At 39.3% G+C, this 21,650-nt stretch overlaps 1 protein-coding gene across 1 annotated transcript in view; it reads right to left on the bottom strand.

The window, feature by feature from the left end:
- Positions 1-5,414: 5,414 nt before the first annotated feature.
- The window catches only part of LOC103080409 (interferon-induced protein with tetratricopeptide repeats 1), a 22,959-nt gene continuing 6,723 nt past the window's right edge, over positions 5,415-21,650 (bottom strand). Inside the window, exon 2 of the mRNA XM_007458148.1 lies at positions 5,415-6,852. Within this exon, the coding sequence (XP_007458210.1) occupies positions 5,415-6,852 (1,438 nt within the window). The remainder of the gene's footprint in view (positions 6,853-21,650) is intronic.

The following is a 21,650-nucleotide window of genomic DNA, read 5'->3' as shown; positions in this document are numbered from 1 at the left end:
AGAGCGTTCCAGGCTGGGGGAACGGTAAGTGCAAGGCCTGGAGGTGCAAGCATACTTGGCAAGCGCAGATGGTGTGGTTGGAGTGCAGAGAGCAGGGAAAACGTCCTAAGAAGTGAGGCCGGAGCGGTAACGTGGATGCGGTGGGCGTGTAGGCTGTTGTAATGTTTAAGTGGGAAGCCACATTTTAGAAAAAGTACTGAATGGTTTATTTGGAGGTAGAAAAATAAGCCCAGAATTTCCTCCTTCCTAAGGATGTAGAACATTTAATAGAGCTCTGTTTGAAAAAATTTCCAGTGCGTAGGTAATGTTTTTTCTTCCTTGTTTGTACTCCTTTCCTTTCCTTTCTTTTAGCTGTATCTGGGCCAAGAGATAGTCTTTGCTTATTAAGGTTTGCATGGACAGCAACTAAACAATCAATGATAAAAATCAAAAGGGAAAAAAGGATCCTGGTTATCACCTTATATTGTTTAGGAATTCAAATTCAGAAAGACAAAAACCGTCTATAAAAATTTTAAAGGAATATACACTTTCAGGATTGGGAAGAAGCAAAGACCCGACTGTTGAGTAGGTGTTGAACACGCTGAAAGTACTGGATGGAATTTGAATCTCAGTCTTTTTTTCACAGACTGTTGGATTGGGTGGATTCTTGGGAAAATTAATCGTGTATTACCTTCTGAATTTATTCTCATCAACCTGTGAAACACAGCAACTAGAGAAAAAGAGAAATAGAACATGAAACATGGCAACTGATCAAAAATCTGCTTGGGAAACTGAAACTTAATAAGTCTTCCAATGAATAGATAAAAGCCAGAGTTTCTCAACCTTGGCACTATTGACATTTTAGGATGTTTAAGCAGCAATCTTTCATCTCTCCACTAGATGTCAGTAGCACCCTGCAGTTGTGACAAATGAAATTGTCTCCATATAATGCCAAGTCCAACTTTTTTTGTTGTTTTTTCTTTGTCCCGAGGGGCAAAATCCTCCTCTTCCCTCTTCCCCACAGTTGAGAATCATGTAAGTAATACCCTCATGTATATACCTAATTTATTTGAATTAGTCTTCCAGCACAGCCCGAAAGAGAGAGGAGGTGGACTTTAGGTAGGAAAGGGAAAGTGGATACAGATCAAGGGAAGTTGGGGGTGGTACTGGAGTTCAAGAGATGGCCTGGGTGAAAGGATTGATATCCAGGGGAATGGCAGTGAAGGCCTACTCCCTTCAGCATGGGATACAAAGTGGAGGTGGCTGTATCACATTTGGTCTGGCTTGGGACAAGATACAGAGCTATGGACACAGACAGGGTGGGCAGTTCAAGCTGGGGCAGGCTGTAGAGTAGAGGCTTTTAGTCCCAATGCAGGTCCAGCTCTAGCAGCATCGTGAGAATGGAGACATTGGTGGCCAGGATGATCCTCAAGGAGGCAGAGCCTGTGGTGGTGTGTAGACAGCAATTAGCAAGGACTTGGGCTGGGGTACCTATAATAGTAGTGAATGGCAGGAGCTATGGCTTGGCTTGATTCAGGGTACATGAGAGACCCCCGCTGGGCACTTGGGGGGACTCTAAATAAGGACACCGACTGAGGTTCTGCCAGTCATTTCCATGGGAGTAACAAGCTCCTGAAATTCAGCTGTCAATTTAAAGCTGTCAGTTACCTCTTGGTAATCCCTGGATATATTCATTTGTAAGCTTGGCAATAGTATCTTTAGTACCAAAGAGCATCTGTTTTCCTGGATTTGCTGCTTGTTGTTTTTCTCTGCAAACATCCAGGCTGTCACACATTTTAGTTTTACTGAGCTCCGGGAAGTGCAGATATCTCTTCCAGAGTTGGGAAGGATGGGAGAGAGAGCTGGTATTAGGTCATAAGACACACTAAGTAAATGTGATCTCTGGAGGTTATCAAACACATCTCACACAAACACGTCTCACACAAACACATTACATAATCCAGAGATTTATTTTACATTAATGAGCTCTGCTTTCTGGGTACAAACGATGTATAACAATACCTGGGAAAAACTGCCTAGTTGAGAATTGACCACTTATCCAATAATTATTTACTTTTAATATTTCTGACTCGGGGAGTTGGCAGTGGTTAGACTTATTTTAGTACCTTACAGCCTCCTCCCACCAACACAAGCACTTTAAGTTATGTTTTTGTTAATCTAATAAATCTCTTGTTTTAGTGATAAGGAAATTGTGAAGATTGCTTCTATGTAACTCTGATGCCTGCCCCCTCAATGATATAAATTTGGCTCACTTCATTTCCTATAGAATTTCAGTAGAAATCCAAAGCCTTGCCCAATATTTCTGGGAATTCCCTGGGTACTTGTATTTTCTGTGGATTAGGGGTCCGCACCAGGAAATACAGGCAACCTCCAGAATCTGGAAAAAGTACCAAAAGAATTGTCCCCTAGAGCCTCTGGGGAGAATTTGACTGTGCCAACACCTTGATTTCAGGCCAATGAAACCAATTTCAGACTTCTCATCTCTAGAACCGTAAGATAATAAATTAGTGTGGTGTTAAGCCACCAAGTTTGTGGTAATTTATTAGAGCCACAATAGAAAATTAATACATCCTTCCCCCAGACACACATAAGAATGAAAATACAATAACATCGGTTCCTTAATTTTCCTTTTAAAAACATTATTTGTTGTGCATTGTCTATTAATAAAATGTCATAATCAAAGGTGATTGCTACAGACAGTCTCTCAGATCCTTTAGCATCCTTTTAATATTTCTTTTTTCTCTTTTTTAAACATCTTTATTGGAGTATAATTGCTTTACAATGGTGTGTTAGTTTCTGCTTTATAACAAAGTGAATCAGCTATACATATACATATATCCCCATATCTCCTCCCTCTTACGTCTCCCTCCCACCCTCCCTATCCCACCCCTCTAGGTGGTCACAAAGCACCGAGCTGATCTCCCTGTGCCATGCAGCTGCTTCCCACTAGCTATCTATTTTACATTTGGTAGTGTATATATGTCAATGCTACTCTCTCTCTTCGTCCTACTACTACTAATGCTACTCTTACCCTTCCCCCTCCCCGTGTCCTCAAGTCCATTCTCTACATCTGCGTCTTTATTCCTGTCCTGCCCCTAGGTTCTTCATAACCATTTTTTTGTTTTAGATTCCATATATATGTGTTAGCATACAGTATTTGTTTTTCTCTTTCTGACTTACTTCATTCGTATGACAGACTCTAGGTCCATCCACCTCACTACAAATAACTCAATTTCGTTTCTTTTTATGGCTTAGTAATATTCCATTGTGTATATGTGCCACATCTTCTTTATCCATTCATCTGTCGATGGACACTAGGTTGCTTCCATGTCCTGGCTCTTGTAAATAGACCTGCAATGAACATTGGGGTGCATATGTCTTTTTGAATTATGGTTTTCTCAGGGTATATGCCCAGTAGTGTGATTCCTGGGTCATATGGTAGTTCTATTTTTAGTTTTTTAAGGAACCTCCATACTGTTCTCCATTGTGGCTGTATCAATTTACATTCCCACCAACAGTGCAAGAGGGTTCCCTTTTCTCCACACCCTCTCCAGCATTTATTGTTTGTAGATTTTTTGACGATGGCCATTCTGACTCGTGTGAGGTGATACCTTACTGCAGTTTTGATTTGCATTTCTCTAATGATTAGTGATGTTGAGCATCCTTTCATGTGTTTGTTGGTAATCTGTATATCTTATTCGGAGAAAGGTCAATACCAGCAAATGACTGAATCGATAGCACTTCAAACAAAATGGCATAAAACAAGAGAAACTACTTGGCACAGTTTGACAATGAATTAAATTTCAAACATCTCCATGGGGAAAGCTGACCTTTAATTGACTGTGTATTTGTTTTACTGTCTTTCTCACTAGATTGTAAGCTGCATGAGGTTTGGGGGAAATGTCTGCTTTGTTTCACTGAAGGGTAGCAGAATATGCCACCCCCAAATATGCCACCTTGCCTTAGGATTATTTTGAGCTAAAGGCAGTTGAAAAGAAGCAGATATAAGGAAAGCTCTCTGCTCTCCCCCATCTTCCTGAAAACAATGTCTCTCCTCCTCTACCAGGAAGGACAGAAGTTGATCACCTGAGACAACTCCAGTCCCTAATCAACCCAGAGACACAAACAGAAAAATATACATAACAAACCTTATAAGCAGGCTATTATCTTCCATTAGTTTCCCTCATATATTTGCCTTCCTATAATTTGCCACTTAGAAACTAAAGTTCTTTGCCTTTACCTTATCACTTCTCTAAAAATGTATTGTTTGTTTGTTAGGATGCTATATAAACCCACCCCTTTGAATTACTCATCACTGGGTACTCCCCTGGGTATGCCCAATGCATGTGTTAATAAACTTGTTTGTTTTTCTCTTGTTAATCTGTCTTTTTTCAGTTTAATTTAAGGCCCAAGCCAATGAACCTAATATGGGTAGAGGAAAAAGAATTTTCCCTCCCCTACATCACCATAGTATTTTTGGTATCTAGCACTGAGAACTATTTATTGATAAAATGAATGAATTGAACATTTTATTTTACGTAAGTCCAGTGGTTTTTTTTAAATAGATCTTTATTGGAGTATAACTGCTTCACAATACTGTGTTAGTTTCTGTTATACACCAAAATGAATCAGCCATATGCATACACATGTCCCCATATCCCCTCCCTCTTAAGCCTCCCTCCCACCCTCCCTATCCCACCCCTCTAGGTCATCACAAAGCACCGAGCTGATCTCCCTGTGCTATGCAGCTGCTTCCCACTAGCTATTTTACAATCAGTGGTGTATATATGTCAATGCTACTCTCACTTTACCCCAGCTTCCCCCTCCCACCCCATGTCCTCAAGTCCATTCTCTATGTCTACATCTTTATTCCTGCCCTGCAACTAGGTTCATCAGTATCATTTTTTTTTTTAGAGTCCATATATAATTAGAATACAGTATTTGTTTTTCTCTTTCTTACTTACTTACTTCACTCTGTATGACAGACTCTAGGTCCATCCACCTCACTACAGATGACTCAATTTCGTTTCTTTTTATGGCTGAGTAATATTCCATTGTTTATATGTGCCACATCTTCTTTATCCATTCATCTGTCAATGGACATTTAGGTTGGTTCCATGTCAAGGCCAGTGTTTTATTTGCTACAAATCTACTCAACAAACTTTTTTTTTCCTGCTATATAACATTCACAGAGAAATGGTTCTTCTCTCTCTTCCTCTCTCTCTTTCACACACAGAGACCTGTATAGTCTGTTTCACTATTTTCTCCGTACAACCAGTGTTTTATCAGGTTTGAGTAATTGTTCAAAGATTACATCATTGCAGTGAATTACATGTTTCTGAAAGCAGCAAGCAGAAAAGATGATTAGTATATGTTGATGTAAAATCAAATGATATGTAAGAGTGGTCCATATTTCAGTGCCTACAGGTCACAAGCACAGAGTTCTCCAAGACAGGAACCAGCCTCAGGGCCTGCTCGTAATACTCCAGGGCTTCATTCATTTCTCCTTTTACTTTGTGGATGAACCCAAGGATGCACAAGCTTTCTATATCTGATGCATCTCTCTGAAGTTTCTGTGAAGCCAATTTCTTCAAAGAATTGATACTTTTATCCCTTGCTAATGATGCGTTTTCTATTTTTACTGCTTTTAAATAATGGCTGATTGCATCAACTTCAGATTTTTTTTGAAATTCCAGAAATCGGCCGTAGTGGAAATGTACCTGTTGCAGTATATATTTGTTGAGTGATTCCATACATAACACCTTTTGATAAGCATCTTCAGCTTTTTTGTGGTCACCTGCTTCTATGTACATTTCTGCCAGGTCTATGTAAGCAAACTCAAATGTGGGCTTTTGTTGCACAGCAAATTCAAAATGAGGTATGGCTAATTGTATTATTCTGTTGATGTTTTCTTTATCCTGTCCTTTAGGCTGCCAGTTTGTAGCTCTCTTTATTTGGATCATTTGTGACTTATAGCAAAGCCCCATCTGGTGATGCAGGACGACAGAGGAGGGTGTTACTTTCAAGGCCAGTTTTAAGAACTGAAGAGCTTCATCTAGAGAGCCTTTTCTTCGGTAAAACTTGGCAGTATATCGGAAGACATAGATCTTTGAGGACGCGTTGGTCAGTGCTTCTTTAATGTATTTTTCTCCTTCAGCTTCTTGTCCTACAGCTTGAAGCTTCAGGGCAAGGAGAGCCTTAATATATGCATCTTTTGGATTTAGCCTGACAGCCTGTTTTAGGGTATTCAGACAAAATGCCTCAGTACTCTGTGCTGCTTTGTTAAAGCCCTCCAGGCGATAGATGGTGATTGCATACCCAGCGCTGAATTCAGGGTTTTCAGGGTCCACTTCCAGAGCCTTTTCAAAGCAGACCTTGGCCCGTTCATAATTCTTTCCTCCACATTTCAGCAAGGCCCATCCTTCCTCACAGTCCATTTCAGGACACTCCATTCTATAGCTGGAGGAATTTGCAAGCTTCCTGCAAGTGTTCTTCACCTTGTCCAGGTAAATCTGGGCTTCTGCATGTCGGCCCATGTGGTAATGCAGCCAGGCATAGTTGCCCCAGGTAACCAGACTTCTCACGTCTGATTGGTTGGCATGTTCTTGCTGGGTTAAGTCTTCAGCTTCTTTCAAACTCTTCAAGGCTTCCTCATTCTGGCCTCTCAGGTGTTTCACATAGGCCAATAAGTTGTATATTCCCACTTTGTATGTGGTGTCCAGGAACTCAATCTGCTCCAAGACCCTGTCTTCTAATTCAGGTATTTCAGTGTCTTTAATGACCAACTCCCATGTAAAGTGACATCTCAACTGTTCCAGCTTATCCTTGATCTGATCCTCATCAGCATTAGTACTTTAAAAACAAAAGCAGATTTTCTTTGTTAGGTGACAAACAGCCAATAGAAATAAGTCAGACAAAACACTGCATATTTAGAGCTTAGCCTTGAAAAGGGCACTCCTGCTTTGATCTTCCTTTGAGTTCCTATATTTCTAAGATCCATGTGGCCTTTGAATGCAGTTTGCTTGGCTTCATACACTGGCCCCAGCACTTTCTACCCATGCAACCTCTCTGTGCTTCAGAGTCTCCTTTGTAAAGTGGGGAAAATAATAGACTTATCACACTGGATTTGGTGAGAATTAATACGCCTATCTATGGAAAGCACTTAGAGCACACATATTTCATGCTATGTAAGAGTTTCCTAGGAGATTGGTTCAAGATGGCAGAGTAGAAGGACATGTGCTCACTCCCTCTTGGGAGAGCACCAGAATCACAACTAACTGCTGAACAATCATCGACAGGAAGACACTGGAACTCACCAAAAAAGACACCCCACATCCAAAGACAAAGGAGAAGCCACAATGAGATGGTGGGGTGGGGCGCAATCACAGTAAAATCAAATCCCATAACTGCTGGCTGGGTGACTCAGAATCTGGAGAACAATTATACTACCGAAGTCCACCCACTGGAGTGAAGGTTCTGAGCCCCACGTCAGGCTTCCCAACCTGGGGGTCCGACAACGGAGAAGGAATCCCCAGAGAATCAGACTTTGAAGGCTAGCGGGATTTGATTGCAGGACTTTGACAGGACTGGGGGAAACTGAGACTCCACTCTTGGAGGGCACACACAAAGTAGTGTGTGCACTGGGACCCAGGGGAAGGAGCAGTGACCCCATAGGAGACTGAACCAGACCTACCTGCTAGTGTTGGAGGGTCTCCTGCAGAGCCCAGGGGCAGCTGTGGCTCACTGCAGGAACAAGGACACTGGCAGCAGAAGTTCTGGGAAGTACTCCTTGGCTGAGCCCTCCCAGAGTCTGCCATTAGCCCCACCAAACAGCCGCAACCTTCCAGAAAAAGAATTCAGAATAATGATAGTGAAGGTGATCCAGGACCTTGGAAAAATAATGGAGGCAAAGATCGAGAAGATGCAACAAATGTTTAACAAAGACCTAGACGAATTAAAGAACCAACCACTAGAAGAATTAAAGAACAAACAAACAGAGATGAACAATACAATAACTGAAATGAAAAATACACTAGAAGGAATCAGTAGCAGAATGAATGAGGCAGAAGAACGGATAAGTGACCTAGAAGACAGGTTGGTGGAATTCACTGCCATGGAACAGAATAAAGAAAAAAGAATGAAAAGAAATGAAGACAGCCTAAGAGACGTCTGGGACAACATTAAATGTACCAACATTCACATTATAGGGGTCGCAGAAGGAGAAGAGAGAGAGAAATGATCCAAGAAAATATTTGAAGAGATTATAGTCAAAAACTTCCCTAACATGGGAAAGGAAATAACCACCCAAGTCCAGGAAGCGCAGAGAGTCCCAGTCAGGATAAACCCAAGGAGAAACACACTGAGACACATAGTAATCAAATTGCCAAAAATTAAAGACAAAGAAACATTATTGAAAGCAACAAGGGAAAAATGACAAATAACATACAAGGGAACTCCCATAAGGTTAACAGCTGATTTCTCAGCAGAAACTCTACAGGCCAGAAGGGAGTGGCACAATATATTTAAAGTGATGAAAGGGAAGAACCTACAACCAAGATTACTCTACCCGGCAAGGATCTCATTCAGATTCGATGCAGAAATCAAAAGCTTTACAGACAAGCAAAAGCTAAGAGAATTCGGCACCACCAAACCAGCTCTACAACAAATGCTAAAGGAACTTCTCTAAGTGGGAAACACAAGAGAAGAAAAGGACCTACAAAAACAAACCCAAAACAATTAAGAAAGTGGTAATAGGATCATACATATCAATAATTACCTTAAACATGAATGGATTAAATGCTCCAACCAAAAGACACAGGCTTGTGGAATGGAAACAAAAACAAAACTCATATATGTGCTATCTACAAAGAGACCCACTTCAGACCTACGGACACATACAGACTGATAGTGAGAGGATGGAAAAAGTTATTCCATGCAAATGGAAATCAGAAGAAAGCTGGGGTAGCAATACTCATATCAGATAAAATAGACTTTAAAATAAAGAATGTTACAAGAGACAAGGAAGGACACTACATAATGATCAAGGGATCAATCCAAGAGGAAGATATAACAATTGTAAATATATATGCACCCAACATAGGAGCACCTCGATACATAAGGCAAATGCTAACAGCTATAAAAGAGGAAATCGACAGTAACACAGTAATAATGGGGGACTTTAACACCTCATTTACACCAATGGACAGATCATCCAGACCGAAAATTAATAAGGAAACAGAAGCTTTAAATGACACAGTAGACCATATAGATTTAATTGATATTTATAGGACATTCCACCCCAAAACAGCAGATTACACTTTCTTCGCAAGTGCACACGGAACATTCTTCAGGATAGATCACATCTTGGGTCACAAATCAAGCCTTAGTAAATTTAAGGAAATTGAAATCATATCAAGCAATTTTTCCGACCACAATGCTATGAGATTAGAAATCAATTACAGTGAAAAAAAAAGTAAAAAACACAAACACATGGAGGCTAAACAATATGTTACTAAATAACCAAGAGATCACTGAAGAAATCAAAGAGGAAATCAAAAAATACCTAGAGACAAGTGACAACGAGAACAGGACAATCCAAAACCTATGGGATGCAGTGAAAGCAGTTCTAAGAGGGAATCTTACAGCAATGCAATCCTACCTCAAGAAACAACAAACATCTCAAATAAAGAATCTAACCTTACACCTAAACGAACTAGAGAAAGAACAAACCAAACCCAAAGTTAGTAGACCTACAGACCTACGGACAAAGTTATTAGAAGGAAAGAAATCATAAAGATCAGAGCAGAAATAAATGAAATAGAAACAAAGAAAACAATAGCAAAGATCAATAAAACTAAAAGCTGGTTCTTTGAGAAGATAAACAAAATTGGTAAACCATTAGCCAGACTCATCAAGTAAAAGAGGGAGAGGACTCAAATCAATAAAATTGAAATGAAAAAGGAGAAGTTACAACAGACACTGCAGAAATACAAAACATCTTAAGAGACTACTACAAGCAACTCTATGCCAATAAAATGGGCAACCTGGAAGAAATGGACAAATTCTTAGAGGGGTATAACCTTCCAAGACTGAACCGGGAAGAAATAGAAAATATGAACAGACCAATCACAAGTAATGAAATTGAAACTGTGATTAAAAATCTTCCAACAAACAAAAGTCCAGGACCAGATGGCTTCACAGGTGAATTCCATCAAACATTTAGAGAAGAGCTAACACCCATCCTTCTCAAACTCTTCCAAAAAATTGCAGAGGAAGGAACACTCTCAAACTCATTCAATGAGGCCCCCATCACCCTGATTACAAAACCACACAAAGATACTACAAAAAAGGAAAATTACACACCAATTTCACTGATGAATGTAGATGTAAAAATCCTCAACAAGATACTAGCAAACAGAATCCAACAGCACATTAAAAGGATCATACACCATGATCAAGTGGGATGTATCCCAGGGATGCAAGGATTCTTCAATATATGCAAATCAATCAATGTGATACACCATATTAACAAACTGAAGAAGAAAAACCATATCATCATCTCAATAGATGCAGAAAAAGCTTTTGACAAAATTCAACACCCATTTAGGATAAAAATTCTCCAGAAAGTGGGCATAGAGGGAACCTACCTCAACATAATAAAGGCCATATATGACAAACCCACAGCAAACAGCATTCTCAATGGTGAAAAACTGAAAGCATTTCCTCAAAGATCAGGAACAAGACAAGGATGTCCACTCTCACCACTATTATTCAACATAGTTTTGGAACTCCTAGCCATGGCAATCAGAGAAGAAAAAGAAATAAAAGGAATACAAAGTGGAAAAGAAGAAGTAAAACTGTCACTGTTTGCAGATGACATGATACTATACATAGAGAATCCTAAAGATGCCACCAGAAAACTACTAGCGTTAATCAATGGATTTGGTAAAGTTGCAGGATACAAAATTAAGGCACAGAAATTTCTTGCAGTCCTGTACACTAACAACGAAAGATCAGAAAGAGAAATTAAGGTAACAATCCCATTCACCATTACAACAAAAAGAATAAAATACCTAGGAATAAACCTACCTAAGTAGGTGAAAGACTTATACTCAGAAAACTGATGAAAGAAATCAGAGATGACACAAACAGATGGAGAGATATACCATGTTCTTGGATTGGAAGAATCAATATTGTGAAAATGACTATACTACCCAAAGCAATCTACAGATTCAATGCAATCCCTATCAGACTACCAATGGCATTTTTTACAGAACTAGAAACAAAATCTTAAAATTTGTATGGAGACACAAAAGACCCCAAGTAGGCAAAGCAATCTTGAGGGCAAAAAACGGAGCTGGAGGAATCAGACTCTCTGACTTCAGACTATACTACAAAGTACAGTAATCAAGACAATATGGTACTGGCACAAAACACAAAAACAGAAATATAGATCAATGGAACAGGATAGAAAGCCCAGAGATAAACCCACGCACCTATGGTCAACTAATCTATGACAAAGGGGACAAAAATATACAATGGAGAAAAGACAGTCTCTTCAATAAGTGGTGCTGGGAAAACTGGACAGCTACATGTAAAAGAATGAAATTAGAACGTTCCCTAACACTATACACAAAAATAAACTCAAAATGGATTAAAAACCTAAATGTAAGACCGGACACTATAAAACTCTTAGAGGAAAATTTAGGAAGAACACTCTTTGACATAAATCACAGCAAGATATTTTTTGATCCACCTCCTAGAGTAATGGAAAGAAAAACAAAAATAAACAAATGGGACCTAATGAAACTTAAAAGCTTTTGCACAGCAGAGGAAACTACAAACAAGACAAAAAGACAACCCTCAGAATGGGAGAAAATATTTGCAAATGACTCAACGGACGAAGGATTAATCTCCAAAATATATAAACAGCTCATGCAGCTCAATATCAAAAAGCAAACAACCCGGGCTTCCCTGGTGGTGCAGTGGTTGAGAGTCTTCCTGCCAATGCAGGGAACATGGGTTCGTGTCCCGGTCCGGGAAGATCCCACATGCCGCAGAGCGGCTAGGTCCGTGAGCCATGGCCGCTGAGCCTGCGCGTCCGGAACCTGTGCTCCGCAATGGGAGAGGCCACAAGAGTGAGACGCCGGCATAGCTCAAAAAAAATTAAAAGCAAACAACCCAATCAAAAAATGGGCAGAAGACCTAAATAGACATTTCTCCACAGAAGACATAGAGATGTCCAAGAGGCACACAAAAAGTTGCTCAACATCACTAATTATCAGAGAAATGCAAATTAAAACTACAATGAGGTATCACCTCATACCAGTTAGAATGGGCATCATCAGAAAATCTACAAACGACAAATGCTGGAGAAGGTTTGGAGAAAATGGAACCCTCTTGCACTGTTGGTTGGGAATGTAAATTGATACAGCCACTATGGAGAACAGTATGGAGGTTCCTTAAAAAACTAAAAATAGAACTACCATATGACCCAGCAATCCCACTACTGGGCATATACCCAGAGGAAACCATAATTCAAAAAGTCTCATGCACCCCCATGTTCATTGCAGCACTATTTACAATAACCAGGTCATGGAAGCAACCTAAATGCCCATCGACAGATGAATGGATAAAGAAGATGTGGTACATATATACAATGGATTATTACTCAGCCATAGAAAGGAACGAAATTGGGTCATTTGTAGAGACATGAATGGAACTAGAGATTGTCATACAGAGTGAAGTAAGTCAGAAGGAGAAAAACAAATATCGTATATTAACGCATATATGTGGAATCTAGAAAAATGGTACAGATGAACCAGTTTGCAAGGCAGAAATAGAGACACAGATCTAGAGAACAAACGTATGGACACCAAGGGGGGAAAGTAGGGGGGGCAGGGGGCGGGGTGGGATGAATTGGGAGATTGGGATTGACATACATATACTAATATGTATAAAATATGTAACTAATAAGAACCTGCTGTATAAAAAATAAAGTCAAAGCACAGGTTCCTGAGATCACACAGTTGCATGAGTGGCAAAATCAGGACTCAGGCCGTTTAAAAAAAAAAAAAGTTTCCTATTTTTGTAATTAGGACAGAGACCAGTAAGAAATGCAGAACCTTAGGAAACATTATTGACCTTAGGAACTTAGTCTGCAGATTATGCAACAAATTAAGACCACCTAAACGCAATAATATTTGACCCATTTATTTGGAAATAATAATGGATTCACAGAAATTTGCAAAGATTGTACATAGGTCCAGTGTATCCTTCACCCAGTTTCTCCCAAAGATTATATCGTATCTAACTATGTCAAAACTAGGAAATTGGCAGTGGTACAATATGCATACAGTTCTGTCATTCTATCACATGTGTAAATCCATGGAACCATCATTTGATCAAGTTAGAGAACTACTGCATCATCACAAACATCTCTCTCATGCTGTTTCTTTAGAGTCAAAACTGTTGCCTCCCTCCATTTCCAAACATTTCTAGCCTCTGGTAACTAACATGTTTTTCATCTCTATAATTTTGTCATTTCATGAATGTCATATACATAGAGTCATATATTATGTATACTTTGGAGATTGCCTTTTTCACTCATCATAATGCCCTTGACATACATCCAAGTTGTTGAGTTTTATCAACAGTTCATTCCTTTCTACTGGGGGGTCATTTACCATGGTATGGGAGTATCACAGTTAACTATTCATCTGTTGTAGGACATTTCAATTGTTCCCGGTTTTGGCTTATTACAAAAAAAAGTGCTATGAACAGTTGTATACAGGCCTTTACATGGACATAAATTTTCATTTCTCTGGGATAAATGTTGAGGAGTGCAATTGCTAGGTCATATGGTAAGTGTATGCTTATGTTTTTAAGAAACCGCCAAACTGTTTTCCAGATGAATAGTATCATTTTTCATTCCTACTAGTAATGTATGAATGATCTAGTTCTTTGCATTCTTACCAGAATTTGGTATTTTCACTTTTTTTTAGATGTTAGCCCTTTTAATAGACATGTAGTGGTATCTCCTTGTGGTCTTAATTTGCATTTCCCTAATGGCTAGTGGTGTTGAACATATTTTTATGTGCTTATTTGCCATGTACGTATCCTCTTTCATGAAATATCTCTTCATATCCTTTGCCTATTTTCTAATTAGGTTTTTTTTTATTGTTGGGTTTCAATAACTCTTTATAGATTCTAGATATGAGTGCTTTGTGATGTTTTCAAATATTTTCTCTCAGTGTGTGGCTTGTCTTATTATCCTTTAATAAGGTGTTTTGAAGAGCAAAAGTTTTTACTTTTGATGAAGTATAATTTATTGATTTTTTTTCTCTTATGGGTAATGTGTTTGGTATCATGTCCAGGAACTCTTCACCAGGCCCTAAGTCCTGAAGATTTTCTCCTGTGTTTTCTTCTACAAGTTTTATAATTTTACATTTAAATCTGTGATCCGTTTTGTGTTAATTTTTGCTTAATGTATGAAGATTAGGTCAGTGTCTCATTTTTCAGCCTATGGATATCCAGTTGCTCCAGCAGCATTTGTTGAAGACTGTTCATCCTGTATTGAATTGCTTTTGCACCTTTGTCAAAAATCAGTTGGCTGTGCTCATGTGGGATTATATCTGGGTTCCTTATTCTGTTCCACTGGTCTGTGTGTTTATCCTTCCACCAATACCATGCGATCTTGCTTACTGTGTGTAATCAATCTTAAAATTGGGTAGGGTGATTCCTCTCTATTTTTCTTTTTCAAAATTGTTATGCTAGTTCCTTTGCTTTCCCATCTAAATTTTAGATTAATCTTTTCTATATCTATAAAAAATCTTGCTGGAGTTTTGATAGGAATTTTATATCAATTGGGGGAGAATTGACATTGTTGCTATGTTGAGTCTTCTAATCCATGAACATTCTGTATCTGTTTATTTAGATATTCTTTAATTTCTTTCATTAGCATTTTAATAGTTTATAGGCATTCAAGTCCTGTGCGTGTTCTGTTAGATTTACACTTAAGTACCCTTATGTGTTTCCTTCTTTTTTTTTTTTTTGCAGTATGCGGGCCTCTCACTGTTGTGGCCTCTCCCGTTGCGGAGCACAGGCTCTGGATGAGCAGGCTCAGTGCCCATGGCTCACGGGCCCAGCCGCTCCGCGGCATGTGGGACCTTCCCGGACCAGGGCACAAACTCATGTCCCCTGCATCGGCAGGCGGACTCTCAACCACTGCGCCACCAGGGAAGCCCAATGTGCTCCTCCTTTTTTATCAGTAGATTCTTGGCACCATAAAATTGAAAAGAACCTCCAGAATCATTAAACCCACCGTTGTCTACAATTTTGGATTTCACAGACTAGCACAGTTTCAGAAAAATGTTATGCAACAAGTAGGGTTGCCAGCTTATTTGACAATCCAATGACATGGGGAGAAAAATTCATCTCGTAAGACACCAACCATCTATTCTTACCAACATTTTATTTAAAAAAGAGAAAAAGAGAGAAAGGAAACATTTTTATTATCATGGAAGAAGTAAGAAGAATATAATCTCAGAATAAAGGAAAGTTCTTTAAATTGTCTAATACATTTTCCTCTAAGAGGAGCCACTGACTGTATTTGCAGTTTACCGTGGGCCAGCACTGGCTCACACACCACTGCTGCAGGTGCTCTGATCTACTTCCTGTCTCTCTCTCCAGCAATGCTCACCTAAGCCATTTGTGACCCAATGTGATTGCATGTGAAATGTGAAATGCTTTATAGTGAGAGATGGCAGAGGCAAAGGAATCAACCCAAGGCAAGGGGAGAGGGGAAAGTTATCTATGCAGATATCTCTTTATGTGTGTGCCTCTTTTCTTGTCAGTTTTTTCGTTCTCTTGGTCCCTGGCTAGAGTACCACAATGCTAAAGTCTTCCCTCTCCATTTAGGGTTTTTCAATTTGGCTTCTCCTGGGGTTTCTAGCTGCCCTGTGTGAAGGACAATAGGTCAAAATCAAGTTAGCAATATTAGAAAATAAATATTAGGAGTACGTTATAATCACTGAACAAATCTCTTTGTACCTGTTAAGCAACTAAAGCATTACAAAGGCATTTCAGTGTTTCAACACATTTTAACTTTGCTGATTGCCCAATGAGGAAGTTTAGAGAGAGAAAGAAAAGCATGAGTTTCAGATCAATAGAATGTGTCTGCAGATTCATAGGTGTATCTAGGTGCCTGAAAACAATAGCTAAATACTCTAAGGACTGATTAAGAGTATTCATGTAACTTCTCAGTGAGTCTGCCAAAAGACTGGCGACCTAGGATGTTTTCACTTCAACAAAACCAGAAATCACCTTGCCAGTTTTATGACACTATCTTTTTTTTTCTAAGGGTGGTGGTTGGGGCACGGGTAGGGGTGGGCAACAGGCTTTGATGTATCAGTGAACCAGAGGGCTCTTTGCAAATAAACTTTTTAAGTACTTATTGATAAAGATTCCTTTTCCAAGATGAAACATATTCCAATCCTGTCATAAGCTTCAGAAGATGTCGATTGCTCAAGACAAGGGCAAGGGCAAGCAGAAAAGCTCACTCAACATTCCTGAACCTGTGAGAGAGCCCTGAGTATGGAACTCCTGGGGACATTCCATCCATACCACCAGTTCACCAATGCTAGAGCTGGCCATGCTAAAAAATGTATGTTAATGCTAACAGTTTATTCAGGAAGATAGCCAACTATGTATGTGGCTTCATGATTATAAAACCTGTTGAAAATTGGAATTCAGGTCTGTTGATTTTCCTAAGCCTTCCTTCCTAGGTTGTCAATTTGATTAGATATTTGATACCTGATCTCCCCTTGAAGTATGATTTGGAGCAAAGTATACTGGACTAGGAGTCCTGATATCTGGATAAGAAGAAACATGAAACCCAGAGCCAGCGTCCAGGAGGCTTGCATTAAAATACTATTGCCTTAATGGGTAAATCATTTATGAATCTAGTATAATGGTTAAAAGACAAAAGTTTTAAAAATAACTATAGCTACAGTAATTTGTTAATGTATACACAAGGTAAAAATATACAAATTGTGCCATCAAAAACATAATGTGGGAGGAGGAGAGAGTTAAAAAGGTAGAGCTTTAGTATGTGTTTAAACTTAAGTTATCAGCTTAAAATAAACTATTATAAATATAAGATGTTTTATATAAGCCTCATGGTAACCACAAAGCAAAAATTTATGATAAATACACAAAAGAGAAAGGAATCCAAGAATATCATTAGAGAAAGTCATCAAATCACAGCAGAAGAGTTGGAGAGAAGGAAGGAAAAAAGTAACTGCAAAGTAACCAGAAAGCAATTAATAAAATGGTATAGTAAGTCCATAACTATCAATAATTACTTTAAATGTAAATGGACTAAATCCTCCAATCAAAAGACACAAAACGGTTGAATGGATAAAAAACAAGACCCAACTATATGCTGCCTTCGGCTTTAAGGACACGCATAGACTGAAAGTGAAAAGATGGAAAAAGATATTCCATGCAAACTAAAAGAAAGCCGGCTTATATTGGACAAAATATATAATAAGAGACTATAATAAGAGATAGAGAAGACTATAATAAGACTATAATAAGAGATAAAGACAAAGACTATAATAAGAGATAAAGAAGGTCATTATATAATGATAAAGGGGTCAATCCAACAAGAGAATATAATATTTGTAAATATTTATGTACCCTACATATGAGCACCTAAATATATAAAGCAAATATTAATAGTCCTGAAGGGAGAAATAAATAGCAATACAATAATAGTAGAGGACTTCAGTAACACATTTCCAACAATGGAGAGATCATCCAGATAGAAAATCAATAAAGAAACATTGGACTTAAATGACACATTAGGCCAGATTGACTTTGTGACAACATGGATGGAACTTGAGGGCATTATGCTAAGTGAAATAAGCCTGACAGAGAAAGACAAATACTGCATGGTATCACTTATATGTGGAATCTAAAAAAAAATTCAAACTCATAGAAACAGAGTAGAAAAGTGGTTGCCACGGGTCGGGGCAGGGAATAGGGAGAGGTTGGTAAATGAGTACAAATTTTCAGTTATAAGATGAATAAGGTTTGAGGAGCTAGTGTAAAGCATGGTGACTACAGTTGATAACACTGTGTTGTGTAATTGAAATCTGCTAAGAGGGTAGAACTTAAATGGTCTCACCCCCCCACACACAAAAAGTACCTGAGATGATGGGTATGTTAATTAACTAGATGGGGGACTCTTTTTACAAGGTATACGTATATCAAATCGCTACAGTGCACGCTTTCAATATCTTACAATTTTATATGTCAATTATAAAATTAAGAAAAGAATTATCTTAGAAATTCTGGTCCCTTTTTCTTCTATATGGTTTAGGTACATGAAATACTTGGTCCCCCACATGCCCTTCAGATTTTCATTACATATTTATTGTGAATTGACATGTTTACGTGTCAATTATGTAATTGACACGTTTATGACAATGTAAACATATTTGCTGAGTAGATCAAAATAAAACATTTGAAGATAATTTTGATTTAATAAAAAAAAATACTGTTGTCTTTTTAAAAACCCAAACTCCATTTGCCAAGTTTTCCTCACTTACTAATTTATCTCATGTGTTTTTCTTAGATAGGCACACTCTTAAGTTTATTATTTACATAAATTATTTCACCACCTTCCTATTATTTAAATATATGCTAACACATTTTTACATGCTATAAGACTTTTTTTTTAACATCTTTATGGGAGTATAATCGCTTTACAATGTTGTGTTAGTTTCTGCTGTATAACAAAGTGAATACATGTGTATAAAAAGTGTATATATGTATACATATATCCCCATATCTCCTCCCTCTTGCATCTCCCTCCCACCCTCCCTATCCCACCCCTCTAGGTGGTCACAAAGCACCGAGCTGATCTCCCTGTGCAATGTGGCTGCTTCCCACTAGCTATCTGTTTTACATTTGGTAGTGTATATAGGTCAATGCTACTCTCTCACTTCGTCCCAGCTTACCCTTCCCCCTCCCTGTGTCCTCAAGTCCATTCTCTACGTCTGCGTCTTTATTCCTATCCTGCCCCTAGTTTCATCAGAACCCTTTTTTTTTAGATTCCATATATATGTGTTAGCATACGGTATTTGTTTTTCTCTTTCTGAATTACTTCACTCTGTGTGACAGACTCTAGGTCCATCCACCTCACTACAAATAACTCAATTTCATTTCTTTTTATGGCTGCATAATATTCCATTGTATATATGTGCCACATCTTCTTTATCCATTCATCTGTTGACGGACACTTAGGTTGCTTCCATGTCCTGGCTATTGTAAATAATGCTGCAATGAACACTGTGGGACATGACTCTTTTTTTTTTTTTTTTTGCGGTGTGCGGGCCTCTCACTGTTGTGGCCTCTCCCGTTGCGGAGCACAGGCTCCGGACGCGCAGGCTCAGCGGCCATGGCTCACGGGCCCAGCCGCTCCGTGGCATGTGGGATCTTCCCGGACCGGGGCATGAACCCCTATCCCCTGCATCGGCAGGCGGACTCTCAACCACTGCGCCACCAGGGAAGCCCCATGACTCTTTTTGAATTATGGTTTTCTCAGGGTATATGCCCAGTAGTGGGATTGCTGGGTCATATGGTGGTTTTAATTTTCGTTTTTTAAGGTATCTCTTGTTTTTGAAAGTTGCTTTAAATACTCTCTCTCTCTATATATATATATATATACAGACATATATACTCTATCTCTATATATACACATATAGTGTATAAAATTTAATAAATTGCTGAATAATAATTAAATTCAGATATTTAAGGGAACAAGCAAGCTGGTAGGATGCTGGCTGAAGTAAAGAGAAGGTCTAAGTTCAGGTGAAATGTGGAGAGTTGAGTGCCCTTCCTACCTGGAGATTTGGTATCTCATAGAAAGAATTGGGGAGGTAAGAGCCCTTTGGGCCCAGGAAGAGATTTCTCATGGCCTCAAGCTGCAGCTGTGACCAAAACAGATAAAACCAGCATTGCTAGTCCTTAGGAAATATCCAGAATCAACCCATTTTACTGCTGACCCGCCTGGATGGTGGCACTGCCCACACACCCCGTGGTAGTTGCCACATCTCTTTCCAGGACCTTGTCAAAGCCATGACTAGAGTACAATCTTGAAATGTGCAGAAAGAGGCCCTGTTTAAATGGTAAAAGTAGGAGTTTCAAGGGAAATCTCTGAGGCAGCTTGACCATGGGTATTCTGGTGATGCTTCTGTGGAGCATATGACTCTGTGAAGGGACAGGCAGACCTCATGCCCAGGTAGTTGTTCAGAACAGGGACAACGCAAGGAGCCCATCACTTCAAAAAGTGAGCCAAGGAACTCTCCAGAGCAGTGCTTCTCACACTTCAGTGTGCACAAGGACCAAATCACCTGAGGATCTTGTTAGAATGCTGACCTGGATTCAGTAGGTCTGGGATGCTGCCTTTGTGGCAACCTCCCAGGGGGTGTTAGATTTGAACCACACTGAGTAGCAAGGTTCTGGGAAGACTTCACTTTTTGGCAGTGAATTCCAATCACCAGTTTCTTATCCCTAAAACATCCCTTAAAGAGGCAAGCCTTGCTTTATGTCAACATCCCACCCCTCCCAGTCCCTACCCACTTTGGGCTTCCTCCACTCACATTTATACATATACAATGCAGGAAGCATTTAGTGTGTGAATGAAATACCTGCTGTCCCCTTTAAATACGTATTTCTTTCCTAGGCCTTATTTCTGATCTGTTCAATCAGGATTTCCGAATGCAGGGCCCAGTAATTTGCATTCTAATAGAGCACTCAGTTCGGGTGTGGTACAGGGAATCTGCCACGCAGTTTAAGAGACTCTGTGACACTTACTCCCTGTTTATAGTTCACACGGGAAGTCTAGCAGGTCGGTAAGAAGATGGTTCACGTAGACATATTTCCCCAGTCCTGTCAGAGCACATTTCAAGGCAAAAGCGATTCATTATGAAGTTTCATAGTGCTGAACTAATCCTTAGCACATTTGCTGAGAAGTAAGCATGGTTTTAAAATAACCACAGCAACCATAACAAAACACACAAAGCTCTGATTTTGTCCTTTCAAATATAAGAAACAAAAGGGGGACCGGGACCTGCAGCAACTTTCCTCCAGGCCCCAGCTCTCATTGACCAGATTTTGCCTGAAAGGATCTGAGCATGCCCTCCTAGGCCCTCTCAACATCCCTTCCCAGCTGCCAGCTGCCAGCTCTGCTGGGAGCACATCCCTCAGCGCCTGACTCTGTAAATCAGGAAGAGCCACAGAAATAAAAGTGCGTGAATTGGTAAAATAGATTAGATAGATGATTAGTGAAATGCATATTTAATCTACTAGCAAAAACTGAAATAGCATAATTCAGGAAGCTGCACTCAAGAACAAGATTTGGGAGAGATTCTCAACTTCCTATCAGAGAACCAGGGAATATTTACCTCATGATGGCTGTTTCCCTGCAATTCTGAAAAGCTGGGGTTCAGGCCGATTTTATTTTCTGCTGTGGGTTGCAAGCAAATGCAGAGGAGGTTTCCACTCAGGATGCTAGCTGTTAGGTCTGTGCTTTTATAAAGTAGAAAAGGAAAACAAAACTGAGGCAATGCTATCAAGATTCC

Source organism: Lipotes vexillifer, unplaced genomic scaffold (genome assembly GCF_000442215.2).
Source record: "Lipotes vexillifer unplaced genomic scaffold, Lipotes_vexillifer_v1.1 scaffold191, whole genome shotgun sequence".
Lineage (NCBI taxonomy): Eukaryota > Metazoa > Chordata > Mammalia > Artiodactyla > Lipotidae > Lipotes > Lipotes vexillifer.
This window is presented reverse-complemented; position numbering and strand designations above follow the sequence as displayed.